Consider the following 17,379-nt stretch of genomic DNA (forward strand, 5'->3'; position numbering starts at 1 on the left):
TGGGGTCTCAGCAGAGCAGAGTAGATGGGGGAGAATCACCTCCTTCCACCTACTGGCCACACTTCTCCTGCTGCAACCCAGGGTCTGGTTGGCCCTCCAGGCCATAACAGCTAAGCCAACACAGGCCCAACTTCCCCTCTCTTTGCCCTTTTAAGCGACCTTGATATTAGAATAGTTCAGTTGGAAGAGACCTATAATGATCATCCAGCCTGGCCACTGAGTTGTCTTCTGGGTGTGAGGAAGGGGGCAGAACACAGGCTCTGTTCACTTGCTCCCTGGGATAGGACAAGCAGCAATGGATGGAAGCTGCAGTACAGGAAGTTCTACCTCAACACAAGGGGGAACTTCTTTACTGTAAGGGTCCCAGAGCACTGGAACAGGCTGCCTAGAGAGGTTGTGGAGTCTCCTTCTCTGGAGACTTTCAAGGCCTGTCTGAATGCATTCCTCTGTGACCTGAGCTAGATTGTGTGGTCCTGCTCTGGCAGGGGGGTTGGACTCAGTGATCTCTTTGGGTCCCTTCCAACCCCTGACATCCCACGAGCCTTTGATTTCCACCTTTGAGGTAGCCTGCTTTCTGAAGCTAGTTGTATGATACTTGGCTATCGTTCAGGTTGTGAAGTGTTGCATCCTTCAGGGTAAAGGATACCCAGCATCCAATCTAGGAGTTGCAGAGGAACCAGTTCACACCAGCCAGCCCAGTCTGCTGTGACCAGCACAGAGGTGTCTGCAGTCTTTGGAGATCAGGAGGTTGGAGCTGATAAATAAATCCTAGAGTGGTTTAGGTTGGAAGGGACCTCAAGGATCATCCAATTCCAATTCACTGCCATAAGCAGGATCACCTCCCACTAGAACAGGTTGCTAAAGGCCTCATCCAACCTGGCCTTGAACATCTCCAGGGAGGTTGTGGAGCACAGAAGCAGCCAAAGTTCACGTTGGGTGCTTCTGTGCTCCACAACCTCCCTGGACAACCTGTGCCAGTGTCTCACCACCCTCACTCCAAAGAACCCTTTTCTAACAGCTAGTTTGAATCTCCCCTCTGCCAGTTTAAACCCATTCCTCCTCACCCTATCATTACAAGACCTTGTCAATAGTCTCTCCACAGCCTTCCTGTATCCCTTTTCAGATACTGGGAAGACGACTCCAAGGTCTCCTCAAAGCCTTCTCCAGCCTGCAGAGCCCCAACTCTTGTAGCCTGTCCTCATAGCAGAGCTGCTCCAGCCCTCTGAGCATCTTTGTGGCCCTTCTTGGGACTGGCTCAAACAGTTCCATGTCCTTCTTGTGCTGGGGGCTCCAGAACTGCACACAGTAGTCCAGGTGGGGTCTGAGGAGAGCAGAGCAAAGGGGCAGAATCCCCTCCCTTGCCCTGCTGGCCACGCTTCTGATTCCCTTGTCTGTGTGGCCTGTTTCTTCCACCAGCCTTGCTGCCCCTGCTGCAGGTGAAGAGCCATGGAGCTGGGATTGTCACTGCATAACTCATGTGCAAACTGTAACAGTCTTTTCTGCAGACTTCTCCCTGCTTTTCTGTTGGGGGCCTCCAGGCTTCTAGAAAAGAAATTGAGCTGAATCTTTAGGGAGAGCACAGAAGAAACTAAGCCGAGGCTGCATAATTCATATCAGGCACATCAGGAAATAGTTTAACTCCATCTTAGACCCATCCCCAACCTTTTATTTCTCCAAGTGATATTTTTCTTGAATCTTTATGGACCATACAATCAGAAGTAACAGTTGAGGAGGAAAGGCAGCATTAAAGACAGCAAAACACGCCTTGGTTTTAGAACCCACTGAATCTTTGCACTCGAAACAGTTGAGTGGGGTGTAAAAGTAGTCCTTTCTCTGCTCACAGGTTCCTTCTAATGTCTGTTAAATGCAAGTAATCTAAATTGGTCTCCCACAGAATATTGCATTGTGTAATTAGCCATATGCTTCTTGCATTGTTAGAAATGGAAGTGGAGTGTTTATCTCTGACATTGTTAAAGGAGGAGCTGCTGACTTAGATGGAAGATTAATTCAAGGAGATCAGATTTTGTCTGTAAATGGAGAGGATATGAGAAATGCCTCACAAGAGACTGTTGCCACTATACTTAAGGTGAGTACATAATGCATTTTAAGGGATTGAATTGCAGTTGCTGACACTATGCAAGGTCATTATCCTGGAGTGCTATTCACACCTAGGCAGGACAGCTCAAATTGATTACTGACAGAGGGATTTCATCTGAAATAACTTTGGGAGATCCATTTAAAATCACTTCTCTGTGGATATTTAGAAGCAGGATGATATGAAGTGGGAAAACAAAGACCCCTGTAGTGTTCAGGCACTCGTTTGAAAATGCAACTGTGCATTTCATAGGTTAGAAAAATATTTGGAGAGGTGAGAGGCATACAAAGCAGAACTGAAATAAAATGCCTTTGGCTCTGCTGCACTAGCCTGGCAGCTGAATTCTGTTTCTGCAAAGCTTTGCTTCTTCCAGCAGTGATTTTATGCTCTGAAGTTGGACAGTTTGGGAGAAGTTGCTTTTTCAGACTATAAAAAGCATCTTGCTGCCTGATTCAGAGGAGAGGGCAAAGGATAACCTGGCTGTCAGTGCCTCATGTGAGCTCCTCCATGCAACTTCAGCCCGGACCAGGGAGGAAAGGCCAGGTGGAAGCAACGCTGCAGACCTATTTCTGTTCAAAACTACATCTGGAGGCAAGGGCTTTTCCCCTGCCATCATCACTGATGTTTCTTCATGTGATTTCTTTCATTCTGAAGGGAAAAGATAATTCTTTCCTTGCTTTTTCCAGTTGGGGCTGATACCTGGCCAAAAGCTTACCTGTTTAAGACCTAGAAATTGGTGATGCAAGGATTGAATGCACGTCTTAAATTCACCCTCTTCTGCAGCACTTTTTACTCTGAAGTGTTTTCTGTGAGCCTCAGTGGCAAATGTCTGGTTAAGAGTGGGGGGAGCTTTGTGTTTATTTTCACTGAGTAATTGTCCATCTACACTTTGCCAGTAGGAAAATTCCTCCTGGCTTCAGCAACAGGGAGAAACCTCCAGACTAAACCTTAATCCAAGGACAGGCTCTTTTCATATTGTCTAAATACAAATGTTCATGTTTTGAGCATTCCTTGTGGTTTTCTTCATGGGGTCGTGGTGCTGAATATAAACACAATTCTCTCCAGGAGAGCATGAAATATTCTAGGTCTACTTAAATACTGTACATTTGATTTTGATTTCTTTTCCAAGTGTGCCCAAGGCCTTGTCCATCTCGAGCTTGGGAGATTGCGAGCTGGATCGTGGCTGTCGTCACGGAAAACAGCCCAAACCACTCAGGTTAGTGACAAATTCATGTAGAGAAAGCAGAGCTGGGAAGGGCAGGGCACAGGGGACAGTGCACAGGAAGGCTCAGCCTTCCACAGACTCCGCTGAAAATGCAGAACAAAATATTCTATCACAGTAATTTTCTGTGCTGAACTGCGGCGCAGTCGTCATGCTGAAAGGCTGATGAAACAGAAGTGCTGTTTAACAGGGGATTTGTTGTTGTCATTGATGTTTAAGGAGTGTCTTCCTGACACACTGTGATGGTTTGAGTGTTACCCACCCATCCACACTGGTTAAAATCACCCAGACTAGACTGAGTCAAGCTGGAAATTAGAATGAAGCTTTCTGTTAACAGCTTAGCGCAATATCCAAGCAGATACTTACAGTCTATACAGCTATAGACAGAAATAGACAAGCTAAAAAGTAATAGAGAACCACAACAGCCCTTCCAGAAACCAGAGTCCCCAGGAGGGGCTCCCGACCACCCTTCCACCTTCTTCCCACCCCTCTACCTTACCCCAGACTTTGCCTTACATTCAAGGTGAGTTTGGAAGGTCAGCCAGGGGAGTTAGGAAGCAGAGGGATTAATCACACAGATGACAGGTTAGAGAGACAGAAGTGCAGGTCCAAAAGCCAGAGAGCAACTCTCTTACCTATGTTTATGTTCTTGTTCTTATCCATCTCAGCAAGCCTATGAGTGCAGTATCCATCACCACTGTCTCCTTTTCACAGCCTAGCATCTAATTCTTCTCGCCAAAATATCCCAACTAGGCTCAAACCAGCACACAGACACCAAAGCTGTGTCCTATCTTTCTCCAGCAGTGCTGCCCAGAATTTAGGGTTTTATTTAGACCTGGGGAAAAAAAAAAAAAGCTGACTGTCTTTTCTGCAGCTGTTTTGTCAATCAAAACGAGTTAATGAAACTGAACTGTATCTTCTCCTATCTTGTGGCAGAACCACATGAGAGCTGCTTTCCTCTCAAAGAAAACACAGAGCAATTTCCTGCTTCACTTGCTTTTTACCTGAAGCGAGGACAACAATTCATTTTTCAATCAGTGCAGGGCTTTTCCCCCTCTCCCTGCACCCCTCAATCAGCTCCTACACTGATCCTGGTAGTATTAAGGGCTGAGTACTGCAAGGGGAGAAAAACAAGGCAAGATGACTTAGAAAACTTTTCTTAATGGATTTTCCTTCTGAAGACTGACTGCTTTGCTGTTTATTTAAGTTGCCAGTGTCCCTGAGAGAGACAAGCTGTGGTTCACAGCCACACTCTTGCTCTGGAGTATTTTTACCCCTCTCTGTCTGGGGGCAACTGTCAGGGACCTGGGAGATGTTGCCTGCACATCTCCTTCTCACACTGATGTGTAAGCAGGCAGGAGAGGCTGCACACCAGTGGGATCAGCCACCACAAAGCCTAAGGGAAAGGCTATGGAGCCATGGCTATGCTGGAACCAGCCACCACAAAGCCTAAGGGAAAGGCTATGGAGCCATGGCTATGATGGGATCAGCCACCACAAAGCCTAAGGGAAAGGCTATGGAGCCATGGCTATGATGGGATCAGCCACCACAAAGCCTAAGGGAAAGGCTATGGAGCCATGGCTATGGTGGGATCAGCCACCACAAAGCCTAAGGGAAAGGCTATGGAGCCATGGCTATGGTGGGATCAGCCACCTCACAAGTTCCCCCTTGTGTTGAGGTGGAACCTCTTTTGCTGCGACTTACACCCATTGCTCCTTGTCCTATCTCAGGGAGCAAGAGAGCAGAGCCTGTGCCCCTGCTCCTGACCCCCAGCCCTCAGGTGTTTATAAACATTTATCAAATCCCCTCTAAGTCTTCTCTTTTCCAGACAAAAAAGTCCCAAGTCTCTCAGCAGGTGTTTACAGTCTATACAGCTCTAGACAGAAATAGGCAAGTTAAAAAGCAATGGAGAAACACAGCAGCCCTCCCAGAAACCAGAGTCCCCAGGAGGGGCTACCAACCACCCTTCCACCTTCCTCTCACCCCTCTACCTTACCCCAGACTTTGCCTTATGTTCAAAGTGAGTTTGGAGGATCAGCCAGAGGGGTTAGGAAGCAGATGGATTAGTCACACAGCAGGTTAGGGAGAGAAGTGCATGCAGCCAGAGCCCAAGAGCAACTCCCTTATCTATGTTTGCATTCTTGTTCTTATCCATCTCAGCAAGCCTATGAGTGCAGCAGCCATCACCATTGTTTCCTTTTCACAGCCTAGCATCTAATTCTTCTCACTAAACTATCCCAGCTAGGCTCAAACTAGCACTGTAACCAAAAAGTAATGGTTAAAAATTATCCACCTGCTTTTACTGTGGCTGAAATTGTGGCTGAAAAGGAAGGAAAATGCTGTAGTATCTAACATGATTCCAGGTGGAAAATCAAACCAAACCAAACATCATCCCCTTTTCTGTGTAGCAACTGAGGCTCATGCAGGAAACCAGTGATTCATTTAGTACCAGAAACCTTAATTGCTGCTCTTAATGCCCAGTCATTGGAGAGCCTTCATCTCACAGCTCCCTGACTTGGTGATTTTGAACACTGGAGAAACGTTTCTCAGCGAAACCCTTCCAAGGGTTATAAAACTGTTGGCAGATAATGCAGCAAATCAGCCTGAATGATTTGCACAACTGCAAGCAGTGCTTTAGAAGCTGCTGGCTAAGAGCATCCAGAACTTTTGTCCCCACTTGGCTTTTTTTTTTCTTGGTCCATTGCATACCTTTGATGGCAGAAATTGAAGCCTTGTGGTGCAGGACAGTGATTTCTTTCACGCCCATTGCGAATTCTGTTAACTGACCCATGAATTGGCAACTCGAGGTGGAAATTGTGCTCTGCCTGTTGTTTGTCACTGACAGCTGCACCCTGGTCAGTCGAGATAAATGCTGCCAGAGCTTTTGATTCGCCGCCTTAATGCATTTAGAGGCAGAAAGCTCTGCTGTGGATGCAGAAGTACAGACCAGATCTTTGTTTTGTATAAAGCAGCTTAGCTGAAAAGGTCTGGCCCTGGGTGAAACCAGTTGTTCAGACACACTTCCTAAATTGATAATGATGTTCCCTCCGTGGGCAAAGTCTGAAGATAAAGTCAGATATGGAGATAGGGAAAAGGAGGGCTGTATATGGATGGTCAAGCATTGGGAACCAGCACAAGCGGCTATCTTTGGAGGCTTTCCCTTTTGTCAGCACAGGCATCTCATCCTGCACCCAGGATGTTACTCTGGAGATAAGAGTAGGTTCTTGGTCAAGTGAAAGAGCAGAGCCAGTTCCAGGACCTTGTAATCAGAGAATGCATTCAGATAAAATAACAGAGCTTGTAGATTGCTGCTGTGCAACAAGATGGGTGCAAGTGTTAGCCCAGCTTGCGTGAGAAGAGCTGGTAGCAGTCCTGGCTGCTTCGTGCACGCTTGTCCTAAAGGAACACAGTCCTGTGAGGAGGGGCTGAGGGAGCTGGGGGTGTGCAGCCTGCAGAAGAGGAGGCTCAGGGCAGAGCTCATTGCTGTCTACAGCTACCAGAAGGGAGACTGTAGCCAGGTGGGGTTGGGCTATTCTGCCAGGCACCCAGCAACAAAGCAAGGGGACAGAGTCTCAAGTTGTGCCAGGAGAGGTCTAGGCTGGATGTTAGGAGGAAGTTGTTAGCAGAGAGAGTGATTGGCATTGGAATGGGCTGCCCAGGGAGGTGGTGGAGTGGCTGTGCCTGTAGGTGTTGAAGCCAAGCCTGGCTGAGGCACTTATTGCCATGGTCTGGTTGATTGGCTAGGTTGGACTGGATGAGCTTGGAGGTCTCTTCTGTGATTCTAAGAGTCCCACTAGCTTTAGCAGCAACCATCATCTCCCCCTCTCATATTCTGAGACAAACTGGGAATAAGGAAAGGAATTTAATCCTAATTCCTCTAGAGCAGATCCAAACAACTTAGATGTTAGATGTTGATTTGGTTGGGGCAATTAACGAGGCAGGAATCATAAAATATGTCATTAATTTTATTTCTGGAAAGCTCCACCCACAACTAGATACTAATCAGTTAAATATTGGGCTCTAATTTGGACAGGGAAATCTTCACAAGGATGCTTCTGGGCAATTCATTCAGTTAGGAGAATCAGAAAATTGGAAAGGTTTAGCCACAGAATGGCTTTGCCTCACTTACAAATAGGCAGCCTGGAGCCCTAGGGAAAGTCTGTGCTACTCAATGTGGAGGAGTAGACATTTCAAGATAGTCCCTGGCTCCTTTGTGGCAGTGTTGGAACTGCTCAGGCATTCAGATGCTTCTAGATCTTCCCAGGATGCTGGGAAAGGGGCAGACAATCTCTGACCTGATCCTGGTTCCTCTTGGCACAGAGGTTTGCAGAGGTGCAGGCAGCATCTCTTGCAGCTGTGCAGAGAGCACTATGGCAGTGGCACTTCTTGCCACGTCGTGAGGCACTTAAATGCTTTCTCCTGGGAAACCTGAGGCAGTTAAGTTTCCAGGTAATTCAAGCCCAAAACATCAGGGCTAAGCATGAGGCAGAGCAGAACACGTTGTCCAAGAGCAGTGAGGCAGAGGCAGCAAGGCAGAAGCAGCACGTACTGAGACACAGCAGTGAGGCAGAAGCAGCTCAACTGCTTGCAGCTTAGCTCCATTGTTATTCCTTGCACGAGTGCAGAGGCTGCTTTGGCCACAGAGATTCACCAATCAGAAAGGCATTTGCCAAATTGACCATGTTAGGTGACCCCAGGGCTTGCTCACCCTTATTTGGGCAAGACACCAACAAGTACCTAACCACCTGTGGGTACCTGTTTATCACTTTGGGAGGGGATGTAATGGCCCAAGCCCTTGTTTTCCTTCCCCCCTTGCTTCCCCCATCAGCAGAAGGGTGGGGCAAGCTAGGACATCTAATAAGCCTATTAGCCTTTCAGGACAGATGTGCACTCAAAGTGCAGTTTGTAGTACTGTGGACAGTGGTGTGGGTGTTGCCTACAATGCAGGGACAGATTTGGGTCGGTCCTCCCTTTGGAGCTGAAGTTGGAGGGGGTTTGCACTTGTGTGGCTGATGAGGTGTTTCCAGCTTGGCTGGCATGGAGCACAGCTGTGCCCATACCTTGCAGGAGCTGGTTCAGGGTTAATGTTTGACTTTGACTCACAGATTTTGATTTATCTTTGGCTTCAGGCAAACCAACAGAATGTCCACAGCCACTTCCACCCTGCTCTTGCTCCAGTCCTCTCTACCTTACAGAATTTTGTCAGCACGAAGAGATCTTCAGATGTGTCTCAGAGAAACTCAGGTATGCTGCAGGCAGCTGTCAGAATAGCTGTGTGGTGTTGGCTTTACAGTTGTGCCGGTTTGAAAGCAAAACTTGAATCTGATTTGCCTGCTCAGCCTCCCAGGAGACGTAGCACTGATGTTTTAAGGCCCAAACACTTCCCAGCAGATGACATTGTTTTTCTATCTGCTAGCAGAGCAATGGCTCCTCTATTTTAAGTGCAGAATTCCTGTGCCCTGCTATTCCCTGACGTCCTTGTCAGAGGCTTAGCACAGGCAAAGTTCTCACATTAGAAATGGATTTCTCAGGGAATAAAGCTGCCACCACTTCATTTATATCTTTGTTGCTCTTGAATATATAAAGGCCTGTTTCGTAATGAGGTCTCTGTGCCTAGTTTGCAGATTTAGCAAGTGCCAAATCCACACCCTGCAGTAGCATGTGGAGAGACTCCATCTTTGTGTACTCTGACCCACCTCAGAAGCTCACAAGATCCCAAGGAGAACATTGAGTCCAACCCCCCTTGCCAGAGCAGGACCAGACAATCTAGCATAGATCACAGAGGAACACATCCAGACAGGCCTTGAAAGTCTCCAGAGAGACTCCACAACCTCTCTGGGCAGCCTGTGCCAGTGCTCTATGACCCTTACAGTAAAGAATCTCCCCCTTGTGTTGAGGCAGAACCTCCTGTACTGCAGCTTCCATCCATTGCTCCTTGTCCTATCCCAGGGAACAGTGAGCAGAGCCTGTCCCACTCTCCTGCCCCCCAGCCCTCAGATGCTCTCCTGCCCCCCAGTCCTCACATAGTTATAAACATTTATTAAACCCCCTCTCAGTCTTCTCCAGACTAAGCAGCCCCCAGGTCCCTCAACCTCTCCTCATCAGGCAGTGCCCTCCAGTCCCATAATCATCCTTGTAGCTCTCTACTGGACCCTCTCCAGCAGATCCCTGTCCCTCTTCAACTGGGGAGCCCAAAACTGAAGGCAGTACTCAAGATGAGGTCTCACCAGGGCAGAGTAGAAGGGGAGGAGAACCTCCCTTGATCTGCTGCACACACTCTTCCTAATACACCCCAGGATCCCCTTGGCCTTCTTGGCCACAAGGACACATTGCTGTGCCATGGGTAACTTGTTAGCCACCAGCACTGCCAGCTCCCTCTCCACAGGGCTGCTCTCCAGCAGTCACCTCCCAGCCTGTGCTGGTGCAGTTTGTTATTCCTCCCCAGGTGCAGGACTCTGCACTTGTCCTTGTTGAACCTCATTTGGTTCCTCTGCGCCCAGCTCTCAGTCTGTCTGGGTCACCTTTGCTCCTGTCTGACAACAGACAGAAGGTGACATTTCTTCTTCCAATTTGCATGCAGTGGAGGAGGCATGAGGCTTTTTGACTTTTTAGGCTCTCAGGCAGTGACAGGACTGGGGGGAATGGAGCAAAGCTGGAGGTGGGGAGATCCAGACTGGACGTGAGGAGAAAGTTGTTCAGCATGAGAGTAGTGAGAGCCTGGAATGGTTTGCCCAGGGAGGTGGTTGAAGCCCCATGCCTGGTGGCCAGGCTGGCTGAGGCTGTGGGCAGCCTGCTCTAGGGTCAGGTGTCCCTGCCCATGGCAGGGGGATTGGAACTAGATGATTGGAACTAGATGATCCTAGATGATCAGTCCAACCCTGACTGACTCTATGATTCTGTCAATCAGGGGTTGGTAAAGCAGAGCCCAGGACCTGACTGCCCCATCAGCTTGTTAGGCTGTTTAATCACAGCCTGGATTGGGTTGGAAGAGGAGTTTAAAAGTGATCTTGTCCAACTACCTTGCAGTCAGCAGGGACATCTGCTGACCTGGAATGGTTCCAGGGATGTGGCATCTCCCACCTCTCTGGGCAACCTGGGCCAGAGTCTCACCACCCTCCTGGTAAAAAATTGCTTCCTTCTATCCAGTCATTTAGTTCATAATCCATCTCATTTAGTTCAGACCATCCCCCCTTGCCCAGTCACAACAAGCACTGCTCAAAAGTCTGTCCCAGCCCCTTTAAATACTGAAAGGCCACAAAGAGGTCTAGGAATGGTTTAGTTCCAGTTCAGTTCAATCCTTTGAAATGTTTCTTTGTCTTTTTTCCTTTTTCCCCTTTTTCTTTATTTCCCCTTTCCCCCCTCTTGCTCCTTTCTCCCCTCTTGCTCTCTTTCCCCCCCCCTTGCTCTCTTTCCCCCCCCTTGCTCTCTTTCCCCCCCCTTGCTCTCTTTCCCCCCCTCCTTGCTCTCTTCCCCCCCCTCTTGCTCTCTTTTCCCCCCTCTTGCTCTCTTTTCCCCCCTCTTGCTCTCTTTTCCCCCCTCTTGCTCTCTTTTCCCCCCTCTTGCTCTCTTTTCCCCCCTCTTGCTCTCTTTTCCCCCCTCTTGCTCTCTTTTCCCCCCTCTTGCTCTCTTTTCCCCCCTCTTGCTCTCTTTTGCCCCCCTTTGGTCTCCCCCCACCCTTGCTCTTTTTCCCCTAAGTTTGAAGGTATTTTGGTCAGTAGTACATACCTGTTCGAGCTGTGTAATTCTCTCTACCCCATTATAACTGCCTGCTATCTCTGTCTGATGCAGATCAATCGATCTGTGATAGGGTCATGTGCCAGACGGTGAGGTATGTCCCTTCGCTAGCATCCAGGGCCCCGTGGCTGGCTCCGTGGCAGGCAGACGCCCTGCCTGTCTATTATTTACTAATACAACACAAACGGGAAGGGGAAATCAATGCCGCCTCAGAGCCCATCCCCTGGGTGCTTCACGAACAATAGGGCCGTGTCCGAGGCAGTGAAATGCACAGCAGGGCTCTTCTCCAGGCCAGCAGAGCGCTGCTGCGGCGCTCGGTGGCATCCGCCAGCCCCACTGCTTCCAGCCCTATTCAGCCTTGGTGACACACAGACCTCTCCTCCTCATCTCAGCAGCGCTGCCTGGCTTGGCACGGGAAGGCTCTGCTTCTGCTGCGTGATAACTCTGACTAGACGGCAAGGGACCGTTGTCACCTGACAGTGTTATCTCTTAATTATATTATCTCTTAATTACAGAAGCTAATTGTTTGCTTCTTTCTTCCTAGGAGCAGATACGGGCCCAAGGACTGTGGAGATAACAAGGGTCAGTGAGTTATTTTCTATCCATTCAAAAAGCTTGACACTTTTAACTGAACTTGTTCCTTTTTTGTAGTGTAGAAAATGGCATTATTTATGTTGGCAGTAGCTTGCCTGTGTAATGGGACCTGCCTGTGTAGTGGGACCTGCCCACGGGAGGATGCATGTCCCTGTCAAACCTGTTTTCTCCCTCTTCCATGAATCAAACAGCTCATTGCTATACCCTGAATGCTGTCAGCTGCAAGTTGCTCCAGTTGCAAACGATGTTTTGTTTTGCTTTGTTCTAGGGACCGAATGATGCACTGGGTATCAGTATAGCAGGAGGGAAAGGAAGTCCATTAGGAGACATTCCCATCTTCATTGCAATGATTCAAGCCAGTGGTGTGGCAGCACGTACTCAAAGGCTCAGAGTGAGTATAGAATCATTGAATCAACCAGGCTGGAAGAGACCTCCAAGCTCAGCCAGTCCAACCAAGACACCATGCAGTCAACTAGAGCATGGCACTAAGTGCCTCATCCAGGCTTTGCTTCAACACCTCCAGGCACGGCGACTCCACCACCTCCCTGGGCAGCCCATTCCAGTGCCAATCACTCTCTCTGCCAGGAACTTCCTCCTAATATCCAGCCTAGACCTCCCCTGGCACAGCTTGAGGCTGTGTCCCCTTGTTCTGTTGCTGCTTGCCTGGCAGAAGAGACCAACCCCACGTGGCTACAGCCTGCCTTCAGGTAGTTGTAGACAGCAATGAGCTCTGCCCTGAGCCTCCTCTTCTGCAGGCTGCACACGCCCAGCTCCCTCAGCCTCTCCTCACAGGGCTGTGCTCCAGGCCCCTCACCAGCTTTGTCGCCCTCTGCTGGACACCTTCCAGCACCTCAACATCTCTTTTGACTTGAGGAGCCCAGGGAGAGCAGCAGCATGCTCTGTGTGATCCATGGGCATTTAGGGAGCTGCAGAGTAGGAGTCATTTAGGGCTCACACCAAACAGAAACCAGAATCACACAGTCCAAGCTTGGTGAGGTTTAGAAGTGATCTCCAAAGGCCATCTGGATTGATAGTTTGGAACTTGAGGCCCTGGCTGGAGTGAGTGCAGAGGAGGCCAACAAAGCTAGTAAAGGGCCCGGAAAATATCTTGAGGGAGCTGGGGCTGTTTAGTTTGGGGAGGAGGAGTGGAGACCTCATCACTGTCTACAGCTACCTGAAGGGATGTTGTGGAGAGGCTGCTGCTGGTCTCTTCTCACAAGTAAATAATGATAGACCAAGAGGGAATGGCCTTAAGCTGCAACTGGGTAGGTTTAGAATGGACATTAGAAAGCATTTTTTTCACAGCAAGAGTGGTCAGGCTTTGGAATGGGCTCCCCAGGGAGGTGGTTGAGTCACCAACCCTGCATGTCTTTGAAAGTTGTTTGGATGAGGTGCTTGAGGATGTAGCTTAAGGGTGAACTTTGTAGATGAGGGATCATAGAATTGGTCAGGGCTGGAAGGGACCACAGGGATCATCTAATTCCAACCCCCCTGCCATGCCCAGGGACACCCTACCCTAGAGCAGGCTGGCCACAGCCTCAGCCAGCCTGGCCTGAAACATCTCCAGGGATGGGGCCTCAACCACCTCCCTGGGCAACCCATTCCAGGCTCTCACCACTCCATGCTGAACAACTTCCTCCTCACCTCCAGCCTGAACCTCCCCACCTCCAGCTTTGCTCCATTCCCCCCAGTCCTGTCACTCCCTGAGAGCCTAAAATGTCCCTCCCCAGCTCTTTTGTAGCCCCCCTTCAGATCCTGGAAGGCCACAAGAAGGTCACCTGGGAGCCTCCTCTTCTGCAGACTGCACAGCCCCAACTCTTTCAGGCTGTGCTCACAGCAGAGCTGCTGCAGCCTCTGAGCATCCTCATGGCCCTTCTCTGGACACACTCCAGCATCTCCACATCCCTCTTGTAATGGGGGCTCCAGAACTGGATGCAGTACTCCAGGTGGGGTCTCAGCAGAGCAGAGCAGAGGGGGAGAATCACCTCCCTCGCCCTGCTGGCCACACTTCTCCGGATGCAGCCCAGGCTCTGGTTGGCTTTCTGGGCTGCAAGTGCACACTGCTGGCTCCTGTTGAGCTTCTCATCCACCAGCACCCCCAAGTCCCTCTCCTCAGGGCTGCTCTCCAGCCACTCACTGCCCTGCCTGGATTTGTGCTTGTGATTGCCTTGGCCCAGATGCAGGATCTTGCACTTGGTCTTGTTGAACCCCATGAGGTTGGCTTGTGCCCAACTCTCCAGCCCATCCAGGTCCCTCTGGATAGATCCCTGCCCTCAAGTGATAATGTTTGGAGTTGGTGATCCTGGAATGTTTCTGTGATAAGGAAGTGCCAAAGTAAGACACTTTTATCAGAGCCCTGGGATATTTGGGTTTCCAGGGATAACCATGGTGAACACTTCCAGTTTTGGAGAGAGTTTTAAGGAATCTTTAGTATTGAAAAGAATTTATCAGCTAAGTAAGATTGCTTTGGTCCATGAGATTCATTAGTACCTGCTGCTACATTCATGCCGTGTCTCTGAGAGCTGATGTTTGCAATAGGCTGCCTGTGTAATGGGATGTGGGCAGTTAGTGTATCTACCACAGTAGCACCAAGTGCCTGGGGCAGGATCATTTGTTATGTGTCAGAAGAAGTCATCTACATCAATTAGATTCCTATCAGAAGCGTAGCTTTCCTGTGCTGCAGTCAGCACATGCAAACAAGGGCTGTTAGAATATGAACCTCTCTGCAGATAGCAGCACTCTCTGCAGACAGGGACACAGATGAACCCTTTCTGAATGGGGGGACGGACACACAGTGAAAATCTCCCTCTGTCTGCTTGCAAGAGGAAATGCTAAAACCCAACCTGCCTTTGTTTTCTCTGAGCTCATTGTTGGTTGGGATTTTGTGCTTGCTCTGAAGAACGGCAAACGATCGCTAGCAACACACAATTCTCACAAAGGGGACCCTGCAAAAGAGAAGCAGGACTCTGCAGTGCCAAGCTCAGGAGGAATTTTTAAGCATCCTTAATTTTAATTTTCCCTAATGCTAGTAATTTTCCATTCCTGTTGTACTTTCAGGTCGGAGATCGGATTGTCAGTATTAATGGGCAACCTTTGGATGGGCTGTCTCATGCAGATGCGGTTAATCTACTCAAGAACGCTTACGGGAGCATTATCCTGCAGGTATGGTGATAAATTGAACATGCAGCTGCATGAGGGGAGATAAATGGCGTTCAGGAGGGAAAAGGAACAACAACAAAAAAAGAACCCTAAGCATCACTGGCAGAAGGCACCAGAGAATGGCAGGGTGCTTGCTGATGGGAATTACACAGAGGGAAAGCAAGAAATCATTTCCATTCAGAAATTCTTTCTTGCCATTCATGCAGGCTGTGAGCATGATTGTATAAAAGCTCAACAAAGAGAACAAAATAACTTGTTGCTGCACATGATAAAGCAACAAGCTTCCAAGTTTGCTTTTTCTCAATCTAACTAGGAACAAGAAATTGTGTGTGTGTGTGTGTGCTGGAGTGGGTGCAGAGAAGGGCAGGTGGCGGAGTCACCATCGCTGGAGGTGTTTAGAAGGAGGCTGGATGAGGCACTTAGTGCCATGGTTTAGTTAATTAGAAGGGTTAGGTTGGAGTCAATGATCCTAGAGGTCTTTTTCAAGCTGGTTGATTCTGTGAAGGGCAATGAGGCTGGGGAGAGGTCTGGCAAACATGACCTGTGAGGAGTGACTGAGGGAGCTGGGCTTGTTTAGTCTGGAGAAGAGGAGGCTGAGAGGGGATTTTATTGCCCTCTACAACTACCTAAAAGGAGGATGTAGTGCGGCTGGAGCTGGTCTCTTCTACCCAGTTACTAATGATAGGACAAGAGGAAATGGCCTCAAGTTGCATCAGGGGAGGTTTAGGTTGGCTGTTGGGAGGAAGTTCTTTCCTGAGTGGCTGGTCAGGCACTGGAACAAGCTGCCCTGGGAGGTGCTGGAGTCACCATCCCTGGAGGTGTTTAACGGAAGAGTGAATGTGACGCTTGAGGCTGTGGTCTGGTGATGAAGGCTGCTGGGATGAAGGTTGGACTGCATGATCCTGGTGGTCCTTTCCAACCACAGCAATTCACAGTGATGAGATATTGTGCTGAGGGCTTTGTTTTAGTCAAGGACTTGTCAGTGTGAAACTAATGATTGGAGGAGGTCTGGGCTGGATGTTAGGAGGAAGTTGTTGGCAGAGAGAGTGATTGGCATTGGAATGGGCTGCCCAGGGAGGTGGTGGAGTGGCCGTTCCTGGAGGTGTTGAAGCCAAGCCTGGCAGAGGCACTTAGTGCCATGGTCTGGTTGACTGGCCAGGGCTGGGTGCTAGGCTGGACTGGATGAGCTTGGAGGTTTCTTCCAACCTGCTTGATTCTGTGTTTCTGATCTTGAAGGTCTTTTCCAATCTAAGAAATTCTGTGATTCTGTGAACAAGAAGGGAGAAAACACAGTAATTAAACTAAGAGATTTCTCTCCTCTTCACACCTGGTGAAGGAGCTGGAGGGAAACTCTTATGAGGAGATGCTGGGACCTTACCACTCTCTACAACTACCTGAACTTGTAGTCTGGCGGGGGTCAGGCTCTGCTCCCAGGCAGCTTGTAACAGGGCAAGAGGGCATGGCCTGAAGCTGTGCCAGGGAAGGTTCAGGCTGAATATTAGGAAGCACTTCCTCAGAGCAAGAGTGGTTGGGCACTGGAGTGGACTGCCCAGGGAAGTGGTGGAGTCACCATCCCTGGAAGTCTTTAAGGAAAGACTGGATGTGTGGTAGTTGGTGGCATGGTTTAGCTGATGTGGTGTTAGGCTGGACTCAATGATCTCAGAGGTCTTTTCCAGCCCGAATAATTCTGTGGTTCTATTATACAAACCATGGCCTCTGCCTTTCTGTCCAAATTCTAACTTAGTTTTAGAGTTGCTTATTCTTTGTTTTCTCTGCCCATGCACTGCTGACCTGCTAAAGCGATGAGGCAGTTCCAGAGCAGATGATGCATTTGTCTAGTTCCATTGAAGTTGAAGGGAATACAGAGATACAGAGCAGCTGAGGATTTGCTGTTAAATTATAGTTATCATATTGTTACTAATGCTGAGTAATTCCACTTCTCATGTCAACAGTGCTCCCTGAATAGAACATGAATGCTTGCTCCAGACCCTGGAGTTGCTCATCTCGAAAGCTGTAATACAGCAAACTCCACCTCTTCATGCAGTTAAAAATACTCCTGATGAGGCAGGCTGTCACTTGGCTGCTCACACAGACAAAGAGGGTTGCTTCCACAGATTTGCTGGCTACCTTCAAAGGGCCTTAATATTTTAAACAGAGCCTGTTTTCCTCTGTTAAAGATCTGGTAGGGGAATCATAGAATCATAGAATCAGTCAGGGTTGGAAAGGACCACAAGAATCATCTAGTTCCAACCCCCCTGCCATGGGCAGGGACACCCTACCCTGGATCAGGCTGGCCACAGCCTCATCCAGCCTGGCCTTAAACACCTCCAGCCATGGAATCTGAACCACCTCCCTGGGCAACCCATTCCAGGCTTTCACCACTCTCATGCTGAACAACTCACAACCAGTCTTAACCTACCCACCTCCTACTTTGCTCCATTCGCCCCAGTCCTGTCACTCCCTGATAGCCTAAAAAGTCCCTCTCCAGCTTTTTTGTAGGCCCCCTTCAGACACTGAAAGGAAGGTGGCATCTTCTGTTTTTCATGTGGGCAGGGAGCAGTGTTGAAGCCATAAC

General features: G+C 49.0%; 1 protein-coding gene across 1 annotated transcript in view; it reads left to right on the forward strand.

The window, feature by feature from the left end:
* PATJ (PATJ crumbs cell polarity complex component) overlaps positions 1-17,379 on the forward strand; it is a 216,906-nt gene that overhangs the window by 189,948 nt on the left and 9,579 nt on the right. The window contains 6 exon segments of the mRNA XM_064147032.1: positions 1,939-2,086; positions 3,225-3,311; positions 8,447-8,561; positions 11,596-11,633; positions 11,914-12,036; positions 14,703-14,807. Of these exon segments, the coding sequence (XP_064003102.1) occupies positions 1,939-2,086; positions 3,225-3,311; positions 8,447-8,561; positions 11,596-11,633; positions 11,914-12,036; positions 14,703-14,807 (616 nt within the window).

This window comes from Pogoniulus pusillus, chromosome 8 (assembly GCF_015220805.1).
Source record: "Pogoniulus pusillus isolate bPogPus1 chromosome 8, bPogPus1.pri, whole genome shotgun sequence".
Taxonomy (NCBI): Eukaryota; Metazoa; Chordata; class Aves; order Piciformes; family Lybiidae; genus Pogoniulus; species Pogoniulus pusillus.